The sequence below is a fragment of the Tamandua tetradactyla genome, chromosome X (genome assembly GCF_023851605.1).
Source record: "Tamandua tetradactyla isolate mTamTet1 chromosome X, mTamTet1.pri, whole genome shotgun sequence".
Classification (NCBI taxonomy): Eukaryota; Metazoa; Chordata; class Mammalia; order Pilosa; family Myrmecophagidae; genus Tamandua; species Tamandua tetradactyla.
Window position 1 is genome coordinate 104311922 of NC_135353.1, and position 24310 is coordinate 104336231.

The 24310-nt window shown below is 38.5% G+C and overlaps 1 protein-coding gene across 2 annotated transcripts in view; it reads left to right on the forward strand.

The window, feature by feature from the left end:
* Positions 1–12894: 12894 nt before the first annotated feature.
* The window catches only part of OPHN1 (oligophrenin 1), a 528296-nt gene continuing 516880 nt past the window's right edge, over positions 12895–24310 (forward strand). Inside the window, exons 1-2 of one of the 2 annotated variants that reach the window (XM_077146702.1) lie at positions 12895–13595; positions 13739–13896. In XM_077146702.1, coding sequence (XP_077002817.1) covers positions 13743–13896 — 154 coding nt within the window. In that variant the 5' untranslated portion in view covers positions 12895–13595; positions 13739–13742. The remainder of the gene's footprint in view (positions 13596–13738; positions 13897–24310) is intronic. The other variant, XM_077146703.1, reaches the window with a different exon arrangement.

The window sequence follows — 24310 nt, forward strand, 5'->3', positions numbered from 1 at the left end:
AGTATTTGCAAAGTCTCCTTTGGGGAATGGTGAGAATGGGGGAAAATACAACCTCCCCAAGTTGAATCCTTGGTATGCTCACAAGCACTGTGGAAAACCAAGGCTATGGGCTGAGCACCCAGTCTTGGGGTTTGTTCATATGAAACTTAACCCCACAAAGGATAGGTCAAGCCTACTTAAAATTAGGCCTAAGAGCCACCCCCAAGAGAACCTCCTTTGTTGCTCAGATGTGGCCTCTCTCTCTCTGCCAACACAACAAGCAAACTCACTCCCCTCTCCCTCTCTACATGGGACATGACTCCCAGGGGTGTGGACCTTCCTGGCACCATGGGACTGAAATCCTAAAATGAACTGGGACTCAGCATCAAGGGATTGAGAAAACCTTCTCGACAAAAAGGGGGAAGAGTGAAATGAGACAAAGTGTCAATGGCTGAGAGATTCCAACCAGAGTTGAGAGGTTATCCTGGAAGTTGTTCTTACACATTAAGTTGATATCACCTTGTTATTCAAGATGTAATGGAGAGGCTGGCGGGAACTGCCTGAAAATGTAGAGCTGTGTTCCTGTAGCCATGTTTCTTGAAGATGATTGCATAATGATATAGCTTTCACAATGTGACTGTGTGATAGTGAAAACCTTGTGTCTGATGTTCCTTTTCTCTACCTTGTCAACAGACGAGTAGAACATATGGAATAAAAATAAATAATAGGGGGAAAAAATGTTAAAATAAATTTAGTTTGAAATGCTAGTGATCAATGAAAGGGAGGGGTAAGGGGTATGGTATGTATAAAGGTTTTTTTCTGTTGTCTTTTTATTTCTTTTTCTGAATTGTTTCAAATGTTCTAAGAAATGATCATGATGATGAATATGCAACTACGTGATGATATTATGAATTACTGATTATATATGTAGAATGGAACGATCGTAATAAAAAAATTTTAAAAAGTGATTAGTGGAAAAAAAGTATAGTTAAGTATAGTTCTTCAGAGGAAAGGTAGCTAACTTTCATCTTAGGTTCTCTCTGACACTGGCAGGCACAGGGTGATATCTGCTGGCTTTCTCTCCAGGCTTTTGGGTTTTAATAGCTTTGCCTGGGGTAATTCTTTCTGTATCTCCAAAGACCTGGGCTAAACTGCGATTGCTGAAATGAGGTATGCTGAGCTACTTGGGCTGTGGTGCACTGAGCTGTCTCACTTAAGCATCTAGCAGATTAAATCATACATCATTCATTCCAGCAGTGACTCCCCCTAGCCGACTGCAGATGTAATCAGCGACAGATGAGCCTCACATGCCATTGGCTCATGTCCACAGCAACAGAACCAGGCACCTTCACCTGGTCAAGTTGACACCTGAACCTAACTACCATAGAAGGTATTCAAATATGAAAGGAAGAAGTAAAATTCTCCCTATTTGCAGATGACATCATCCTATACATACAGAATCCTAAAAAAAAATCCACTATATTTACTAGAGCTAATAAAAGAACTCCACAAAATGGCAGCATACTAGATCACAGACAAATATCAGTGGTGCTTCTAGTCACTAATAGTGGACAATCCAAAGAGGATATGAAGAAAAAATTCCACTTGCAATAGGCACTAAAAATTCAAATATCTAAAGATAAATTTTGCCATGGATATAATGAAGTGTACATGGAAAATTATAAAACATGGCAGAAAGAAGTTAAAGAAGACCTAAATAAATGGAAAGAGATTCTGTATTCGTAGATTGTAAGACTAAATAGGTTAAGATGTCACCTCTACCTAAAGTGATAAACAGATTCAATGTAATTCCAATCAAAATTCCAACAGATTTCTTTGCAGACATGGGAAAAAATCATCAAATCCACGTGGAAGAGTATTGCCAAAACCATCTTGAAAAAGAAGAACAAAGTTAGGGGGCTCACACTTTCTGATATTAAAACTTATTGACAAAAAAAACCTTATAACACAACTACAATAATCAAAAGAGCATGGCAGACATATAGACCAATGGAATACAATTGAGAGTTCAGAAATAAACTGTCACATCTTTAGCCAACTGATCTTTGACTAGTGTGCCCTGTCCACTCAGTAGGGAAAGAATAGTTTCTTCAAAAAATAGTGTTGGGCAAACTGGATAGTTTGCAAAAGGTTGAAAGTGGACCCTCACCTAATACCATATCCAAATATTAACTCAAAATTCATGAAAGACCTAAAGAACTAAATCTATAAAGCTCCTAGGAGAAAACATAGGGATGTATCTGCAGGACCTTGTGATAAGCACTAGTCTTTTAGAATTTATATAAAAAGCATGAGCAACAAAAGAAAACAGAAGATAAATGTAACTACATCAAAATTTAAGATATGCTGCACATCAAAGGACTTTATCAAGAAAGTAAAAAGTCAGCATACAAAGTGGGAGAAAATATTTGGAAATCATGTATCTGATAAGGGTTTAATATCCAGAATTTGCAAAGAACTTACACAACTCAACACCAAAAAGACACAACATTGAATGATAAAAATGGCACATGTGCCAATAAGCAAATGAAAAATTCTCAAAGTCATTAGTTATCAGGAAATTGCAAATCAAAAATACAACGAGTTGCCGCCTCACACCCACTAGAATGGCTACTATTAAATACATGGAAAACAACGGGTGCCTGAAAGGATGTGGAGAAATAGGATAATTCATACATTGTTGGTGGAAATCTAAAATGGTGCAGCCACTGTGAAAAACAGTATGGGAATTCCTCAGAAAGTTAAGCATAGAATTACCATATGATCCAGCAGTCCCACTTCTAGGTATATTCCCAAAAGAATTGAAAGCAGGGACTGGAACAGAGATTGTACACAGATTTTCTTATTGGCATTATGCACAATCCAAATCCCTATCAACAAATGAGTAAACAAAATATAGTATATGCATACAATGGAATACTATTTGGCTGTAAAAAGTAATGAAGTTCTGATCCATGCTAAAACACTGATGAACCTTAAAGACATCATGTTCTGTGAAATAAGCCAGACACAAAGGGACAAATACTGTATGATCTCACATATATGAAATTAACAAAATAAGTTTATTCATTAAGGCAGAAACTAGAATACAGGTTACCAGGGGACAAGATGGGGACGCGAATGGGGAGTTGAGGTTAATTGTTATGGAATTTCTGTTTGGAATGATGGAAAAATTTTGGCAATGAACAATGGGGATGGAGTCACAATTCTGCATATGTAATTAACATCACTTAACTGTCATCCAAAGAAGGAAAAAAGGGAAATTTCAGGTTTTATATACATTATCAAAGACACACACAGAAAATTCATAGAACTGTACACCATGTACATAGTGCACTAAAATTAGTAGAAAAGTTATAGTAATATTGTTTCATGAATTGTAACAAAATTACCACACTAACAAAATGTTAATAATAGGGAAAATTGTGTGTGTGTGTATGTGGAGGTTAATAGGGGAACTTTGTCTCTCTTGCATGTTTCTGTAATCCTACAGAAAACATTTTGTTAAAAAGGTAATTGCATATTGTGAGTGTAATTAACACAACTGAATTGTATACTTGAAAATGATTAAAATGGGAAAATTTATGTTGCATATATGTCACCAGAATATAAATTTTTAAAAAAAAAACATGCTTTTTATATTACAAAGAATGAACCATAATGTAAATAATGGACTCTAGTGAAAACTGTGGACTATAGTTAATAATATAATTATAATATTGGTTCATCAATTGTTAACAAATGTACCACACTTATGCAAAATGTTAATAATAAGGAAAACCATGAGTGTCTGTGTGTGTGTGGTGTTATATGGGAACTTTGTACCTTCTACATAATCTTTCTGTAAACCTAGAAGTGTTCTAACAACAACAAGAAAAAAAGTTAACAGAAAAGAAAAAAAGTACATAAGTTACAACGTGATATGAGTGAAAAGAACCACATATAAAATGTTGATCACATGCCACAATTATTTAATCATGTTTAATTCATTATTAATTTAGAATCAGACATAAAATGGAGTAGTATGGAAGCCAGAAAGACTAACTGGTACGAAAATGAAGAACTGAAACTTTCACTCATGTTATTGATCAAAACCATTGATGTACTGAGGACTACCATGCCTTAACCAGTTTTATTATTTAAAATCCCATATCAGTACATAAGATTGGATGCCTGGATTGTTGACGAATCACCTGTGGGAACTTTTAAAATTCAGATTTTTCCCAGGGCATCACTTAATCCTCTCCTTCCCCCATTTTCTGATTCTTTGTTATTCCCAGGCCTTAGTGCATACTATCTGGCCTCAGTCCATATTTTCCGAATCACTGGGAGAGGGATCCAGAGAAATCTACAATTTTAACAAGCATCATACGTGATTCTTATGCAAACCAAAGTTTAAGAATCATTAACAGAACATTGTGATTTAGGCTTTCCCATTCAGCAGGAGTCCCAGAAACTTTTGAAAAGTTTCTGCTCTCTCAGTAAGAGTTGTATTATCTTTCAAAATGGTATATAGTAGAGTAGCCCAGCAGGCTGTGCTGGAATGGAGGGTATTGCTATCTTCCAAGGAGTTACAATCTCTCAGAATTGAAAAGGCTCTCTGTTTTTTGTTGTTATTGTTGTTCGTTTGTTTTTTAGAATTGTGACTAACTGAGAATCAAACTGAATATAGAAAATGACCACAAGACTCCTGATGTCCTTACCAAGAGACAACTTTTACATGGGCAGGCTGATATGAAAGCATGATGAAAGAGGTGAATCCTTTGAATAAAGATTTTGGTGGACATTTAATCAGAATGCTTAAATAGATTAAAAAATTTTAACTCTATTTTGATAGCTTTTTCACCTAGAAACATCATAAGTGAGACTCGAAAGGGGAGGGTAAGTGGAAAATTATGGAGGAGGGTTTTCCTTTTTAGTAGCAAATGTTTTAAAGGATGCATACAATAACCAATTCCTGAGACACCAGGGTTTCAAAGAGAGAAAGAGTTCATTGCTAGACGTGTAATAGGAGAGCAGATGGCCTAGTGGCCCAAAAGCTGTCTCCCTGAATTTCAGTAATTTGGGTAGTTTTATTAGAGAAAAGGTGGACAGGGTTTAGGATAATGAACGCAGGGGTCCCAGATGATGTAATTAGAGGCATGTACAGATTGATTACATGCTTAGTCATAGAATGTATGTAAGAAAATGGTGGAATGAGGTATAGGTGACTTGTAGGTTAAAGTCTAAGTTATTGCACATGTCCGGCAGGCCCACTTTGATTAGATCCAGTGATCAAAATAACTTTGGATTTGAGGTGGGTTAGTTCTGGGTGGACCCAAGCCCCTTCATTAACAAACACTGGGAGCTGTCTTTAGTGATTACAAGACTCTAAAGTTGAAAAACTGGATAAATGGGTATAAATGAAGGTTAGGCACAAGATTTTTACAATCACAGGGGCAAAAGATAAAGGCTATTCACTCATTATCAGAGATCAAGGCAGTTGGATTACAATGCAGAGATTTCAGGAATTTCCCTCTGTCTACTCCAATACATCAGAAAGCAAGAAGGAATATCTATAAAATAATTCAGTAATCAAAATCATCCCTTAAATCCTGATTTCTCAATTACAGTTTTAGTTAAGGAACCAAACTAGGCCAAACCCAGGTAAAGGAGAAAATGAGTTAGAGTCAGGATTGAAACTGGCATATTGACAACAGTAGTAGAGGATTTAGGTCAGGGTTGGATTAGGGGAAAGGCTAGCAGTGTGGTGGGCCTGGGGGGTGGGACTGGGAGGTGGGGGTGGGCCTTTTATGCTGCATGCAGGGCAAGTGTGGAAGTTTTAGAAGGTTGAGCATGTGTAGCATGGGAGCCAGCTTAGTCATTTAGCACTTCAGAGAAGTTCAGCATAAAGACTTTGCTGATACTTGATCTGGAGTAATTTCAAATCATTGACTGCAATTACTAATGAATGACCCTGAACTATTTTCCCATATTGCACTACCAAGTATATCCTGTCACATAAACAGGAGGGAATGGAGATTAGATGTAGATGTGCTAGACTGGAAGGCACTGTAATGCAATGGCAAGAAAGAGCTTCAGATTCAGACCTGGATTTAAATTTCTGCTACATCATTTATTCTCTGGTGACCTTGCCAAGTAGGTTAACTTCTCTGAGATTCAGTTGCCACAAAAGTAAAATGAAAGTGACAATAGATCCTTTTTCACAGTATTGACATGCAAAATAAATGAGACCATTTATGTAAAGTGCCTGGTTTAAGAGAATTCCTCAGTTTATGCTGCCCCTTCTCCATTCCTCCTCCCACTTCTCACTCCTGCTTCCCTTATGGGTTATCTTCTTGTTAGGTAATGATTCGTAAAGGCCAGTTAACTTCTGCATCTTCTCTAGCTATGTGTGAATGAAGGATTGCACCATTTTAAGACTAAGATCTTTCAGATTCTTTGTAAGAGGCACAGGCTTTATAAAATATTACTTTTATCTTTAGGAAGAAGTTCTTTTAAAACCACATCTCACAAACACCTTATTACAGAAACCTAGGAGATATCGTTTGGTAAAAAATACATATTTTTTCCAGCCTCTCAGAACGGTTTTATAAAAGCCCCTTTTAACATGTGGAGAAGAACAAATGATTAACCAGGACCATAAATAATTACTTTAATGAAGCAAGTTATGGCCCCAGATGGAACAGATGAAGCAGAAGCTGGCAAATTAAATTAATACTGGATATTTATTTGGCTGTCTTGGGCAGCTACATTACCTTTCCTAATAAACCTATAACATCTGGTTTCTTTAGTTGTTCTTTCTTTATTTATTGCAGATTATGAAAGCAATTTTTTTATTTTTAACTTTTTATTGTATGGTATAACATATATACAAAGCAAAGAAAGAGAAAAGCAATAGTTTTCAAAGCATTCTTCAACAAGTAGTTACAGACCAAATCCCAGAGTTCGTCATGGGCTATACCATACGATCCTCTCATATTTTTCCTTCTTAGCTGCTCCAGGATATAGGAGGCTAGAGGGCTTATATATATTTTTATCATCACAATTGACATTTTTCCCTTCTTTTTCTGTGAACAATAACATATATACAAAAAAGCTATAAATTTCAAAGCACAGCACCACAATTAGTTGTAGAACATATTTCAGACTTTGATATGGGTTACAACGTCACCATTTTATGTTTTTACTTCTAGCTGCTCTAAGATACTGGAGCCTAAAAGAAATATCAATTTAATGATTCAGCATTCATATTCATTAGTTAAATCCTATCTTCTCTGTGTAACGCCACCATCATCTTTGATCTTTCTGTTCCTCTGTTTAGGGGTGTTGGGCTATGGCAATTTTATATTTTTCATATTGGAAGGGTCTGTCACTAATAAGTTGGGGAGATGGAACTATCTGATGTTCTGGAGAGGCTGGGCTAGGTTTCAGGACTTATCTGGTCCAGGGATCCAGCTGGAGGTTGTAGGTTTCTGCAAAGTTACTCTAGTGCATGGAACCCTTGTAGAATCTTATATATTGCTCTAGGTGTTCTTTAGGATTGGCTGGAATGGTCCTGGCTGGGGGTTGGCAGGTTATGATAGGTAGCAAGGTCTACCTGAAGCCTGCATAAGCGCAACCTCCAGAGTAGCCTCTTGCCTCTATTTCAGCTCTCTGTGCCACTGATATTTTATTAATTACACGCCTTTTCCCCCTTTTGGTCAGAGTTGTGAAAGCAATTTGCAAGGTATAGGAGGCTGATCCCAACCCTAATGACTATTTCACAGGGTCAAAGGTTATAGTTCTGATTCCAACATTATGAATAGCAGCCACATTAAGCTGATAAGCTCCTATCCTGGATGACCGAACTGAATGATGTCAAGACTTGTAGGTATTCTGTAACCCCACCTTAGAGTAATCCAGTGAAATAATTAACTTCAGGCTTTCAGGTTCTGGGTCCTTAAATTAAAAGGGGAGTCTTGGACATGTTACCATGCAACAGACCTTCTGAGTGTCTTAAAGACGAGATAACATATTAACCAGGCCACAACCTGGCTGGAGTTTCTATTTGAGTTAAAATGCGAATTCCTCTGGACGGAAGCATGGCTTTTTTTTTCTATGATGATAATGAACAGGCGTCAACTTGTATTGTTGCAAAATAGTGACTTTTTTTAGGAATATCACTGTGGGAAATCTGCTTTCTTTCTTCCTCTGGGGCTGCCTGTTAGAACAAGAATGATGGAAAAGTATTGGATTTATTTAACATTTATTGAGGAGTTATGTGCCAGACCTTTCCACACACATTATCTATAGTTAATCCTTCCAGGAATTTATGAAAAATGTATTATTTCAAAAGAGGAACGTTTAGATGACTTGCCTGAAGTTACAGTGCTTCTAAAGGGTGGAGCTAGACTCTACTTCATGACTGTTTTACTTATTGCTCCAAGCTCAGTGTTCTTTCCACAGGAGAAAGCTGAGAGTGATGGCTTAGGAAAGAGATAAGACTGTCGGAGCGGTGTTACCTTGACATACAAGAAACACAGACAGGAATGGGATTTTCTCCCCAACATTTTATTTTGAAAGATTTCAAATGTACAGCAAAGTTGAAAGACTTTGCTTCATCACCTATCTCGCCATCACACATCCCTCTATCTACTTGTCAAACTTATTTTTAATGTAGGCATTAGTACTCTTCCCTCTAACTACTAGAGCATACATGTCATTGACTAGAGCTCATTATGTGTTTACAGTTTTTCTTCTTGTCATGTAAAATTTACATCGAGTGAAATGCAAGCGTCTTAAGTATCTATTTGCTATTTCAATAAATGCTTAGGCCTGTGTGATATAGGCACCTGTCAAAATATAGATCATAATCATCACCGTGGAATGTTCAAAATGGGATTTCTTTTGCTTTGTCGTAAAATGTTGGTAAATCCTGCTTCTGTGCATGTTTGTGCACATTCTTATTCCTATCACAGATTTAAAATTGCATCTAACTAGTGGAGCTTGTGAAATCCTTGCTGGCTGTGTGTGACCAGGCAAATATTGAACCGCTCTCAGCATACTATTCTTCATGTATAAAGTGAGGATAATAATACTGTAGCAGCTGTCTTCACCAGGGGCTATGAGACCACCAGGAAAAGTAACCAATCGCCAAATTATCAACTTTCTTTCGGACTATTTCCTAGAAGTGGTTTGCCTGAGAGCTTACCTGCAGTTTTCCTTTTGTAACTGAAAAATTAGGATTTAAGGGATGATTCTGATTACTGAATTATTATATAGATACTCCTTTTTGCTTTCTGGTATATTGGAATAAACAGAGGGAAATTCCTGAAATCTCTAAATTGTAATCTAGCTGCCTTGATCTCTGGTAATGATTGTATAGCCTTTGCCTTCTGCCCCTGTGATTGAAAAAACCTTGTGACTAATCTTCATTTTGTGCCCAGTTATCCAAATTTTCAACTTTAGAGTCTTGTGATCACTAAAGACAGTCCCTAGTATTTATTAATGAAGAGTCTTGGTCTGCCCAGAACTAACCCACCTTAAGTCCAAATTTATCTTGATAACTGAGACTGGATCTAACCAAAATGGGCCCGCCTGACTGCACAGTAGCTTAGACTTTTACCTACAAGTCACCTATACCTCATTCTGTCATTTTCTTACATACATTCTGTGACTATATATGAAATCAATCTGTGCATGTTCAATAATTAGATCAACTCTAATTACATTATCTGGGGCCACTTCGCTCATTATGCTAAACCCTGCCCAACTTTTCTCTAATAAAACCATCAGAATGACTGCAGTTTTGGGAGACAGATTTTGGGCCAAAAGGCCATCTGCTCTCCTACTATGCACCTAGTAATACACTTTTTCTCTCTTTGAAACTCTGGTGTCTCAGGAATTGGTCATTGAGTGCATGGGGCAAAATAATCCACTGCCTTTGTCCAGTTAATACTTTCACTTCCTGTGCCTGTATTTCAAAAGGAAAGCATACCTCCCAATTTTAGAACTTTTACTATTGTACTTCAATTCAGGGCATAAAAACCCTTGGGGACATACAAAGGGGTTTCAATATATTGGTGTCCAGGAATCTTCTTTAACTCAAAGCCCTACAACCTACCCCCTCCCCATCCATCTCACTAAAAGATGTATTTTCAATAACATTTTATGTTTCATGTTTAACAATAACAATCAAAATGTGTAATATCTTCATGCTACTCTCTATTATAATAATTTTCTCTCTCATAATAATTGCAACTATAAGTCAATCTAGAAGATCTTTTACTATTTGGAACCTTATGGACAAAAGGAAATAAAATAGTTTAATTTCTATTTGTGGGCATATTTTGTTGCAGAGAAATTCAATGTTGTAATCAGTAAAAGACTTTCAAGCATAAAAATATACTATGATAGATAAAATTCTGTGGGGAAAGTATATGAAAATCTGATTTCAAGGAGAAAAAGGAACAATGTAAATTTTTCTAAGGATTAAAGAAGAGCTTATGCTGTATTTTTGTTTTGTTCTGTTTTTAATATTTGATGGTGGGTGTAATATGGCCCTGGTATTTAGAATCCAAGGGATACTTCTAAAAGAATAATATAAAACTTTTATTTTAGAAGTCAATATTTATAGCATGCTAGAAGTTATTTCCTTTGCAACTGTTTAAACACGATGAAAAATTTAGATGTCATCCTCAAAAATGTGCAGGGAGTACACGGTTTCTCAAAATTCTTTTAGAGGTTATGTGAATAAAAATTTGAAGACTGCAGACCTATAGGGCTTTTGCGAGGGTTAGATATAAAATAAACAAAGCACCTAGGATGGTACTCAATAAATGCAGCTGTTATCTGAGGCACTGACCTCTGATTTTAACCCTCTTTCTTCTTGAATATTTGATTCAGGGCATTTGTTTTCTTCTGTGCTTTAGTTTCATTGCCTAGATAAAGGCTAACAAAGATGACTATAAAATACTTTGAGTGTGGGTGATTAGATAAGCCTAATTGAACTTATCAATAATGTCAATGATAATTTTCATGGTGACCAAAATATAGGCATAGGATATTTAAGTTAAAGGACCGTGTCTGGAAAGCATTCAATAAATGCTCGTTGAATGAATGAGTGAATACTACAGGGAACTTTGCTAGAATGGAGATGGTATAGCCACTCATTGGGCACCTTCCCTTAGTACCTGCATTTCTTAATCAATGTTATATTTAAAGGCATTTTGGATGTTTTTTTTTCATAAATTAATCTTAAAGATAAAGAGTAGGAAACAAAATCCTTCCCTGTGATGTTGTCATTTTTAATGAAAATCTATCCTCATTGGACTCTTTGTCATACTACAATATAGTGCAGTGGTTAAGAGCAGTATGTCTAGAACCAGCCAGACTAGGCTCAAGTTGAAGCATGCCACTCACTAGCTGTGTGTCCTTAGGAAAGTCACTTAACCTCCCTTTGATGCAGCTTTCCCATCTTCATATGGAAATAATAGTACCAACTTCACTGAGTTGTTTTGAGAATTAGTGAGGTGGGTTATAGGATTATAGGTGGCATAGTAGGCAGAATAATGGCTACCCAGTGATATCCACATCCTAATCCTGAGAATCTGTGAATATGCTATTTTACCTTTACATCTTAAAAGGGAAGATGCGATTAAATTAAGCCTCTGAGACATGGGGAAATTATCTTGTATTATTTGGCTGGGCTCAATGTAATCATAATTGTCTTTATAAGTGAAAGAGGGAGGCGAAAGAGTCAGAGTCAGAGTGATGCAGTGTGAGAAAGACTTGACCAGCCATTACTGACTGTGAAGATGGACGAAGGGAGCTATGAGCCAAGGAATCTGGGTGGCTTCTAGAAGTTGGAAGAAGCAAGGAAATTGCTTCTCCTCCAGAACCTACAGAAAGGATCACAGCCCTGATGACAGTTTGATTTTAGCCCATTGAGGCCCATTAAAAAAATTTCTAACCTCCACCCACCGTAAGTTAATTTGTGTTATTTTAAGGCACCAAGTTTGTGGCAATTGTTACAGCAGCAATAGAATACTAATACAGGCCAGTTAGCCATCATTAGTCTATTTAAACCCCACTTGAGTTCTGGTTTTTCTTGGTTTTCTTCACAGGGCAATCTAATCTAAACACTTCTAGAAAATCAAAATGGATCTTTTTGCCCAAGTACATACTACTGAACCGTAGGGTTCAAGCAAGACAGTTAAAAGAACCTCTAGCTACTCTTACTCTCACAGCAGCCACCTGCAACTGTAGCCCCATTTTCTCCTGCAATGGATAAATGGACAAGAGGCTTTTTAGGTAAACTGCAAGATAATTTACAAAATCCTCTTTTTAGGTTTTCCCAGTTACATGTGGAAAATAATGTCCTTTAAACATCAGCCTATGTAATGAGTTGGGTCATATAGATCTTGCTCTGAGGTCCGATTCAGGCAAACATTAACTCCTAGTTCCCGTCTCCTTGTCTTTGGTAAGAGTTCTGAGTCTAATAAGAAGATCCTAGATTAGGAGTCAATCCCTCCAGCAAAGGCCCATGGGAATTAGGGCTCTTGTACCTGGAGATGTGTGAAAGGGAAGAGGAAATGAAGTTGGTAGGTCAAAGGAAGACTGGAAATAGAGGAAGGCAAAAGAATAGAACAACCCAGCCAAACAGTGGGAAGTGAGAAAGGACCGCCCACAATCGATTCCTCTTGGATTCTTGCCCCAGTTTCAGAAGCCATCCCATGCAGACCCCAGGCGCTGCACACCAGCCCCTCAAGGCTGGGCCGGCCTAGTGAGCCTGGGGCAGGCTGGGAATGCTGTTCTGGGAGACCGCCCTCCCGGGCGGAGTGGTGAGGAGACCGCAAGGAGGAGTCATGAGCGTGAAATTGCAAAGACTACATCTCCCAGGCCGCCACGCTTTCTATCTGGAGTCCTAGGGCTCGGACTGCTCCCCAGTTTCCGTAGGGAAGAGCCCGGCTACCGCAATTGTTGTGCGTCGCGCTATCGCCCTCCTCTTCCCGCTAGGGTGTTGACCAAGGAAGGCTACATTTCATAGACGCCCAGAATTAACTCTTTCGGTGCCTAAGAGGATAACCGTCGGAATCCATTGGACCAGGAAGGACTCTTAGCAGCCAGAGGACCCTGGTGACGAAACCGTAGGGTTCCAGCAAGACAGTTGAAAGAGGATCCCCAGTGTTCGGACTCGGGACTCTGGCGTCGCTGGGGACGGCGGAGGCGCAGTCTTTAAGAAGAGGGAGGGGACAGTGCAATTAATCCTGGTTGCCCGCGGAGTTCTGCAAAGGAAATCCTCAACTAGCTCGGGAGCGCCCGAGCGAGCTGGAGAGGCGGCTCCGGATCCCAGCACTCGCTCCCGCCTACACCCTGGGCGGGCCGAGTTGTCACGTTTGCATTTGCTCGGAAAGGATCCGGCCCGTCTCTGGGACCAGCAGACTGCGGTTTCTGCTGCTTATCCGGGGAGGCGATGCCTAGAGGCGATGCTTGGTAGCAAGTACCCCGGCGTCATCCGAATGTGTTAGCTCTCTTGTCAGCTGAAGCAACCGCCAGGCCGCTTATTCTCCACACGGACTAGACAGCTGTCGCCTGGAGCCTCATCGGAACAGGTACCTGCCCTCCAATGGGAAGGAGTCTGAGAGCTTGTGAAGCGGGTCCCGCCCTTAGTTCACCCAATCTATTTCTCGTTCTATGCCACTGATGCTTTTGGGCTTTGTGTCTTTCCTCTCTCTCCCCCAACTCTCTCCTTCAGAACCATGGGGCATCCCCCGCTGGAGTTCAGCGACTGCTACCTGGACAGCCCTGATTTCCGCGAGAGGCTCAAGTGCTATGAGCAGGAGCTGGAGAGGACCAATAAATTCATCAAAGACGTGATCAAAGATGGCAATGCGCTTATCAGCTCTATGAGAAGTAAGTGGAAGGCTCGGATGGCTGTTTATCTGAACCTGTGGCCTCTGGGCTTTAAGCCCTGCCAGGCTGCCAGGGGAAGGGGGGATTCAGGGTGTCTCCCAAACCCAGGTCTCTGAGTCAAATGGTTTCCCGACACATTGGTATAGATGCCAGTAGAAGTGGATGGTGGGGGCTTCAAGAACTTTGGCACTTTTCTTTTTAGCGTCCTTGATCTTATAAGACAGTATCTGTAGCTGTATTAGGGACCCTCTTGCTCTGCAATCACCCCTATTCCAAATCTGCTCTGCTGTTGGACATATTCAGCACCTGTGTCTGGGGCAAGGAGACATCCAAGCTGACCAAGAGTCTGCCCTAGCACCTCCTAAAGAATTGGGAATTAAGGCTAGCAGCTTGAACAGTGGTTTTGTCCTGGCCTCTGACTGCCACAGATAAGTGTGAGGGCATTAAAAAATTCCCCACGGCACGTTATTTTCTAAGGCAATCACCTTTACCTCACTGATTTTTTTCATTAAGATAGTGACTGGTGGTTTAGGTCAAGGTCAGTCTATGCTCAGAATTATTTGACGGCCTCAGATGCTACTGAATTCCGCTTGAGAGTGGAACAAAGACCTGCCCACTCCCTGGCACATGGAGCATCGCCCCCGAGACAATAAATATAGGGAAAGGGTTAGTGACTGCCAGATACTCTTTGAAGGAACTTCACCTGCCTTGGCTTTCTGGATGGTCACAGCTGACTTAGCTGTGGAACTCCCCCCTCCCACCACTCCATGTGGAAATTTATTTCTGGTGTTTGATGGGAGGCCTGGAGTAAATGAAAGAATAACAAACATTTCCCTAAATATGTGGGCAAGTCTACCCTTTGTGTCAAAGTATATACCCAGAAGAATGGAGGGCAATGATTGGGTAGAGTGATAATGATTTTTTTTTTCCCTTCTTGGCTGATGGTTGACTGTGAAAAATAAAGTTAAAAATCATTAGCAAATATGTACTGGATGGTTATACCTTTCTTTGGGGGGATTTATCCTCCAAATACTGTGTCTAGACGTGGTGTGGGGACCTTCTTAAGGCTGGTGAAGCCAGTTGAGTTCAGGGAGAAAGGCCTTTGGGGCGGTAGTACTAAGGTAAATACTATCAGCTGGTATATATTGGGCATCTCTTCTTATTTACCCTTTGGAGTCTGTGCTTTCTCTACAGTTGTCTGCCTGCTTTGGTCAGAATATATGAATTGTCCAAGTGCCTGCAGGCTGTTGGTTGAGTTTGATCATTGAATGGTTTGTTCTATTGAGGCCCAACCAAGAGTATACTGGCAGCACCTTAAAGATGGAGTATTTGAAATACTGATCTTCAGAGACTTATTGCCCAGGCTTTGGGGTGCATCTCCACTTAATAGAGTTCATTGAGAGATTAAAGATATGCAGGTTGTGCCACAAAAATAGTTGGAAAGGTCAGGGTTCACTGAAAGGAAAAAGAAGGAATGTTTGAACTTTCTATTTGCTTACTTATTACTGTAAATTGCTTGATGCTGTATCCAGTCAAACGAAGCTCATCCCAAACCCGAGGAAGGGAGTGGCTTCGTGCAATGTATGATAGGCCGAAAGGGATTGTGCTTAAAAAATGACCAGTTAAGGGATATCAGAGAGATTAGGGTTAGTAAGAAAAAAAGATGTTCAATAAAACATTTGGGGAAAGGCAAATGTTTGGTAAACCAGGGCAAGAAGTAGTTTTTATTCTTTCTTTCTTTTCAAAGACCAGTGGTAAGAGTCAGCAATTAAGTAATCCCAGATCTTTGGGTATGGGTAAAAGATCCAAGAAAATACTATGGTCCAGGGGACTCGTGGATATTTGTGGCAATTCTCTGTTGTATACACAGAAAGTAGAAAACAGAACAGGTAGGAAATAGAATCCAGCAGCTAACCCACGCTGTGTTTGTAAAAACCTGATTCGTTAGAGGTAAAGGTGGAATGCTTCCCACTGTCTTGAGCACAGTAACGTTTATATTCCAATCACTCTGCTTCCTCACACCGGGCAACTTTCTGAGAGGAAATGGGGTGGGAACCAAACAAAGGTATGCTCTTGCTTTGTGTGTGGGGAAAAAGGAAAAGCACACTGAAATTGGAGCCAGAAGTCTCAGGTTACAACCTTGGCTTCACCATCTCCGGATATGGCACAAATCATTTAGTTCATCTGTAAAATGGGGGTAATTATATCTCCTCTCAGGGTTGTTGGGAGGTCCAAATGAGTTAATGGATATGAAAGTGCTTTGAAAAAAGAAAGGGCTAAACAATGTAAGTTGTTGACTCTGTAATTTATGGTAGGTTTTTTCTTGCTGTGATATTGTTGAAAAAATGTAAAAGTCAGGAAGAATGACTGATACCTTTTTATTGAACTTATTAAATTGGCCATCAAATCAAATGGCTGGGAACCATTGAAACTTCGTGCACTGAGTTGGCAAAAATCGGCTGCAGTTTTTCTTAAAGTTCCTAATCTAGTTGGAACTTGATTCCTACATTTTATCCTCTTGGGTCTTATTTTATACAGTGCTCTAGATAAGGCTTTAGTCACAACTGTGTATGATAATGAATTCATTAAATGTAAGTCCTATGAATATTTAGATTTTACTTAGCTCTGTGCCGGGAGGTAATTGTGATCTTCAACATGTCTGCCCTGGGGAAGCGGTTGGTTTCCTCCCTTTAAATGTGATCTATTTATAATTGTTGGAGAGTACATATATAGCTTAAACTAATGGCAGGAAAACTCCACCTTTACTCTGAAAGGTGATTATATTACTGAATTTCTGTTTGCCCTGTGTTTTTATGTGGCTGTTTCCATCCCTAATGTTGTTTGAATATTTGTTAAGCACTCAGGTTAGACATTATTCAGAACATGTGATGTGGCACCTACTTATATCCCAAGGCAACATGATACATCTAATAGGCATATATAGTTCAGTGACTACATATCATTCATTCAGTAAATACTTGGGCACATAACTATATTCAAGCCATTGTTCTCAGGGTTGTGAGATCCCACCCTCAAGTTCCCAGGCTAGGAAGGGAGAAATCACTGTCATATAAGGTGGTAGATAGGGATTAGAACCATAAAATGACAGGTAGATAACATGCTATGTGACATTAGAAGAGGGGGAGAGCATTTCCTTTTGGAGATCAAGGAATCAAAGGAGGAGATTTGACTAGAGTAATGCAGGATTAAGAAGTATTTGTCACTTGTTTAGCTGCTCCCATGAGATGGGCATTAAGCAAAATAAAGATTGTTATTGCCATTATATACATGTGAAAGCTTAAGTTCAGAGGAGTTAAGTAATTTCCCCAACTAATAAGGACAGGAGTCCAAATTAGAACCAAGTCCTTAATCTAAGGGTCCTGCTTCTTTTTACTGCAACATGCTATGTTCAGGAAGGGCATTTCAAGTAGTAGGAATGATATAAGGAATATAAAAGGACAGCAAATAATTCAAGTTGACTGAAATATGGGGTGCAGGAAGGGAAGTTTTGGAAATGACGTTGGATTGGGAGGGTGAGGTCTGACAATGCAGAGCCTGTTAAGGATTTCTGAATTTCTTCTGTAGGCAGGAAGTGCTAAAAGAAGGTTTTTGGTAGTAGAGTGGCATGGTTTTAACTACGGTTTAAGAAAATTCATGTGAGAGGGATGTGTAAGGTGAGGTGTTAGCAATTCCACACAAATATTTGGGTCTTTTCAGCATTAATTGGTGGCTTTAATATTTTCTTTGCTCAGGGTTCAGCAAACATTTTCTGAAAAGGACCAGATAGTAGTATTTTAGGCTGTGCACACTTTGTTGCAATTCTGCTGTTGTCACGTAAAAGCAGTCATAGACAATATATAAATGAAACGAGTGTGGCTATATTGGATTGGCATTGAAATTTGAATTTCATATAACGTTCACATGTTACGACATGTTACTCTTTCTTTGAAATTTTTTCAACCATTTAAAAATGTAAAAGCCATTCTTAGCTCAGAAGACCATAAAAAAACATACAATAGACTGAATTTGGCTGTCCAGCCATAGTTTGTAGACGTCTGATATAGTTGGTTAACTTAAAAAACCTAAATTAATTTTTATTGGCAAGGCAGTAAATGTTGTTACAGGTAAAACATAATGCCATATCTCATATTTGATTTAACTAGTTTTCCTTTGATGTGCTTTAATTATGCCTGCTCTGGATTTTGGGATAGCAAGCTCAAATATTGTCAGAGGCCAAGGAGAAAACAGAGAACTGTGAAGCTGCTGGCAGTAGGTTAATAAAACTGAAGATTGGGGTAAAATACAGCAGCCTTGCCCCATTCAAATTGGCTCTGTATACACTTTAAAAAAATAAAATTTGTGCTAGTGAAAACATATTTGTAGGCTAGATTCAATCAGTTTGCAACCTCCTGAGCTAAATGGTCTTTAAGATCCATTCTAGCTCTACCAGTCTGTGTGTCTTGGACTCTAGTGGGCTGGGAAGAACGAGGGTCACAAGCTCCTGATAGTGATTTTTCTGGGGAAGAATCACTGAACACCGTGTACAGATAAGCAGAGGGGGAATGCTGGTATAATGGAACAAACCTGGAGTTGCTGTCAGATACCTGGGTTTGGTGCTGCCAATTCTACTACTGGTGGGATCTGTGATCTTGGGAAGTCATTTAACTGTGACCCCAGGTTCTGCAGTTTTATAAAGATAGGGGTGGAGTGGGGGATTTATAAGCTCACTTTTAGCTTTAATACTCCATGACTTCAACTAAAAATTTTTTTTTTGGCATTTCATATTGTAGTTCCATGGTTTGAGAAAGGAATTACTAATTCAATTGTGGGAGCTTATTTTATGCTTACACAATATTTTCACATAGTTTGGTGTGAATGATTGTTTAATTAAACACACGAAAATTTTAAAAAGTTTTCAATAGCCCTTCAAAAACAAGAATAATGTACTTTATATGTATGTATATATAAAATAAGTGGCAAAAAATTATATTGCTAAAGCCTACATATATATACATGCACAAGTACACATACACAGGTTGTTTTGAACTAATGAACTACCGTATGTTTTAAAAGAATCTGAAAGATGCAGTCTATGCTAATTAGTATAGCTTTTAAAACCTAGTCTTAATTTAAAAAAATGATGCATTTTATCTTTAAAAATATCGCCGTTGCATTCTTTACTTTTAAGGGTAAGAGTTTTAGATATTTATTGTAAGGTCACCTCTTCGGGTGCCTTTTTAGCTCTTGCTTTGGCAGCTGGGGCACTGATCTGGTAAGTGATTGCTCTCTTGGAAGAGTGGGTTTGTTCCATCTCTGAGGTACATTTGATGTCAAATTTACTTAGTGGAGTGCTCTCTACCTTGGCACACAGGAGGCCTGGATGCTTGTCTCAACTCTGCCACTAGCTAGCTGTAATGACCTTGAGTAAATCTTCGGTTTTGTGAGCCTCCTTTTACATCTATAAAATGAGATAGTACAGTGATCTTTATGTCTCCTTCTGGCCTTATCTTTCTGTTTGCTGGCAGCAACTGGCTTACTCAAATAGTTAAGCAGCCTGGGTTAATCATATCATAAAATCAAAGCCAGTTCATCTTTACTCTGGGAGAGTAGGCAAAGGGAAGAGCAAACTGATGTTTCTTGAAAGAACAATTATTGTATGGTCTCCTTTAGAAAATGCTTATAAGAAAGCAGAGACCTAGTTTGTAAGCTCTTATAGCAGACACATTTAGTCCAGAGTGGTAATTATTATTTCTGGATTTTGAGAGGCTGCTTTATATATCTATAGACTGGTATTTAGAGATAAGAACAAAGCTGATCAGGTTGGGATTAAGGTAATTCAAAACACTGGGGTAAGGAAAACATTGCCTATATTTTAGAACTGCACCTCCTCTTTGAGACCAAAGGAAGAAAGGTTTATTTTGTTTGGAAGCGAACTTTTCTGTAGCACATAATCTAGCTCAACTTGTCTGGATAGCTGATTTGAACAATTCAAACAGGGAGCCCAGAATAAAAATGAGGGTCTTAATCCTATATATCTTAATGTAATGCCTGAATACATCCTAGAATATGTTAAGCAGATGATCAGAAAGCATTGGCAAAGTCCCCTGAGGGATGAGAGAAAGAACATGGAACTATTAAACCTTATCATCAGGGAATCACCTGATACTGTCAAACTTTAGGGACACCCAAATCAATAGGCCAAGCCCTTGATCATGAGGCATACTCTTGTGAAGCTTATGTTGGTAGTGGAGAAGCTTAGCCTACCTATAGGCATGCCTAAGAGTTACTTCTGGAGGACCTCTGTTGTTGCTCAGATGTGGCCTCTCTCTTACCCCAACTCTGCAAGTGAAATCATTGTCCTCCCCGCCTATGTGGGACATGACATCCAGGGGTGAAAGTCTCCCTGGTGGCGTGGGAGATGACTCCCAGGGATGAATCTGGCCCTGGCACTGTGGGATCAACAATTCCATCCTGACAAAAGAGGGAAAAGAAGTGTAACTAATTAAGTATCAGTGGCTGAGAGAGTTCAAATAGAGTAGAGGGCTATACTGGAAGTCACTGTTAAACTCAAGCTTCAGTTAAACATTGCTACCTATCATAACTTGCCAAAGCCCAACCAAAACCATTCCTGCCAATCCTAAAGAACACCTAGAGCAATATATAAGATTCTACAAAGGCTCTGTGCACTAGGTAACTTTCCAGAAACCTACAACCTCCAGATGGGTCCCTGGACCAGATAAGTCCTGGAGCCTAGAGGATCCAGCCTCTCTAGAACATCAGCTACTTCTATCTCTCTACCCCATATTATTGACAGCCCCTTCTAACATGAAAAAGTTAGAATGGCTGTAGCCTAAATACTTCTAAATAGTGGGATAGAAAGATCAAAGGTGATTGTGGAGTTATACAGAGAAGGTAGGGTTTAACAAATGAATATGATTATTGAATCATTAAATTGATATTTCTTTTAGTCTCCAGTATCTTAGAGCAGCTAGAAAGAAAAACATAAAATTGTAGAATTGTAATCCATACCAAACTCTGAAATCTGTTCTACAACTAATTATTGTTCTATGCTTTGAAATTTATTGCTTTTTTTCTATATATGTTATTTTTCACAAAAAAAGGAAAAAAAATCAACTGTGATGATAAAAGATATTTATTCCTTCTACCCTCCTATATTCTGGAGCAGTTACAAGGAAAAATCTGAGAGGATGATATGGTAGCCCATGACAAATTCTGGGATCTATCCTGTACCTACTTGTTGAAGAGTGCTTTGAAAACTATTGCTTTTTTCTTTCTTTGCTTTGTAGATATTTTATATTATACAATAAAAAAGTTAAAAATAAAAACAAAACCAAAAACCTGATGTTTCTACATGAGTAGATGACTAGAATTATGCTGGCCTATTGGATTGTCCTTTCAATGGATACTTCTTGGGTTCTGTCCTGAATAACTCTAAAGCTGGATACCAAAATTTTTAATCCATATGGGGTAAGTATAGTACCATGGCATGGAGAGAGCAGTTAGTGATATAGTGTACATTCTTACTCTGCAGGGTTCTAGTCATTATTCCGGTGATATTTAACTAGTGTTTTTGGCACATGAATTATTTTAGACATTCTGCAGTTCACACAGAACAATGTAATAGGCATATCTTTTGGTAGTGCTGATATTAGTAAATGTAGAACAGCATGAAAATGAAAATTGTTGGAGGTGATATTGTTATGAGCATGGAAGGTCCTCAAAGGATTAGATTCCAAAGTAGCTGGACTAGGGAGTGCTGTGGGGGTTAGGGTGGAAAACCAAGCCAAGAGAGCCCTTCAGTGTGACTGTAAAAAGCTGTTTTTTTTTTCTTTTTGTGTGTGTGTGTGTTTGTGGGAAGGGAGAGGGAAGATCCTGGCTTGAATTGCTCATTAAAAAAAAGTTTTCCTGTGAAAGGGAGTTGAAATGAAAGGACACGAGATGACAGACTGAAGCTGCACAAAGAAATAAAGAAATGTGAAAGGGAGTTGAAATGAAAGGACATGAGATAACAGACTAAAGCTGCACAAAGAAATAAAGAGCTCCAGTAAAGATAAGATGGGTATATATAAATATAAGTACTATTATAAAAAAAAAAAAAGTTTTCCAATCAGACCTAAGTGTGATGATGGAAAATTATTTTTCAGTATCAGTTTTTCATTTTTTTAAAAGAGAAGATCACTGTTTATTGGGAATACATGAAATGGTTGCAAAAAGGATGTGTGAAATATGAGGGTGGCACACGGAAGGACTAAAAATCCTCTGGGGCAGTGGGAGAGGGGCTGTGGAGTCAAAGAAGGCCTGAAGAAGGAGGAGACCCCTGAGCTCAGTCCTCACTATGTTAATGAGGCAAAGAAGGAGTTAGGGAAATAAAGGTACAAGGATGGAAAATGTCAGGCTAGGATGATTTGCACTACTGTAGATGGTTGCTCAAGATCTTAAGTGCATCTCTTTCTATTGCCCCCACAGCTCCAAAGTTAGACAACAATCCTCAGATTTCAATACCCCCACATCCAATGCTACCTGTGAGGGACGTGATATTTGTTTAACATGGGGTTTTTTTGCATTAATTTTGATTTTTAAATGTTGCATTAGAAGATTATTTATCTTGATCTTGAGTTTTTTGACACCCCATAAACTTTGCCTCTGATGCAGATGTCTCATTCCCATCACCCTAGTTCCGGCTTTGCCTCTGAGAGTTTTACATTTTTTAAAGTATAGCCAAAACTTCTTATTTTGCATGTGTTTCTATAATCAGTTACCTCAAAGACGTCCTAAAAAACCCATGAAGATCTAGGGTCTTCCAGGGGGAGTACCCTGGAAATCTGGAGCTGATTTTTTTTTCTAGTAGGGTGGAGGACACTTATGATGCTTTATCAGGATTACATCAAGGGCTAAGGACTTGGACAATGTAAAGACAATTTAATTTAATTCAAGGATTTACTAAGCAACTACTTTTTGTCAGGCACAATCTGGGAACTGAAGATACAGTGGTGACTAAGGCTGGTATGGGCTCTGTTCTGCTGGAATGTACTTTAAAAAACAAATTACTGGGTGCATGGGTGGTTCAGTGGTAGAATGTTCGCCTTTCATGCGGGAGACCTGGGTTCGATTCCTGGACCATGCATCCCTCCAAAAAAAAAACAAAAAAAACAAAAATCAAACAAATGAAAAACCACAAATTACTCACTTAGATAATTTAATTAATAGTGTGAGAATAGCTATGAAGAGGGTGTGCTATACATTCAATCACGTGTTAAAAAGTGGGGCTTTCTGGAGGAAAAAAGAGCTGAACCATGGATATAACTTTCCATAGGAAAGAAGTATAAACTGAAGAGTTCCTAAGTAAAAAGGAAGAGCTTTACTACCTTGGTAGAGAATGGACTTGGTAGGGGGTAGTGTTCTTCAAATGAATGGAGAGTCTCTCAGAAACATGATGTATAGTCCATTTCATGGGGTTGTCAGAGGAAATGCAAAGCTCCTACTGTTTCCTTCAGCTGTATAAGTATATTAAATTTTTTCAATATGTAACATATGAACATGGCACAAAATTCAAAGATGGCAAGTCTTCCCGCTCTCACTAGAGGCAACAACAGGAAACAGTTTGGCTATCTTTTATTTTTTAAGTTTTTATTGTGGCAACATATATACAACGTAAAATTCCTTTTTTTAACCACTTTCTAGTATATAATTCAGTGGTATTAATTTCATTCCCAAAGTTGTGCTACCAGTATCATCATTCAATATCAAAATTATTTTATCCCTGTAAATAGAAACTCTATACCAATTAAGCAATACCTTCCCATTCTGCCCGCACCCTAGAATTTGGTAACCTGTAATCTACTTTCTGTCTCTATGAATTTGCTTATTCTAGATATTTCATTTAAGTGGAAATGTACAAAATTTGTCATGTTGTGTCAGACTTTTTTCACTTAACATGATGTGTTCATGTTGTCTCCATGTATTAGAATTTGATTCATTTTTTCATGACTAATATGCCATTGTATTTATATACTATATTTTGTTTATCCATTCATCTGTTGATGGACACTTGGGTTGCTTCCACTTTTTGTTTATTATAAACAATGCAGCTGTGAACATTGGTGTACAGATATCTGCTTGAGTCCCTGTTTCAGTTCTTTTGGGTTTATAACTAGAAGTGTTATTATAGTTTTTAATGCAAAGGTAAAGATAGAAATTTATTTCAGTTACATGGTTAAAACCAGCTAACAGTATCTTGTCGACAGACTCCCTCATAAACTTTTTTTTTAAGTTTACATTTAAAAAAAATTTTTATTCATAAAACAATGTACAAGCACATACATTCTTAACATACAAACGTTCCATACATGGTGTATAATCAGTGGCTCACTATATCATCACATAATTGTATTTT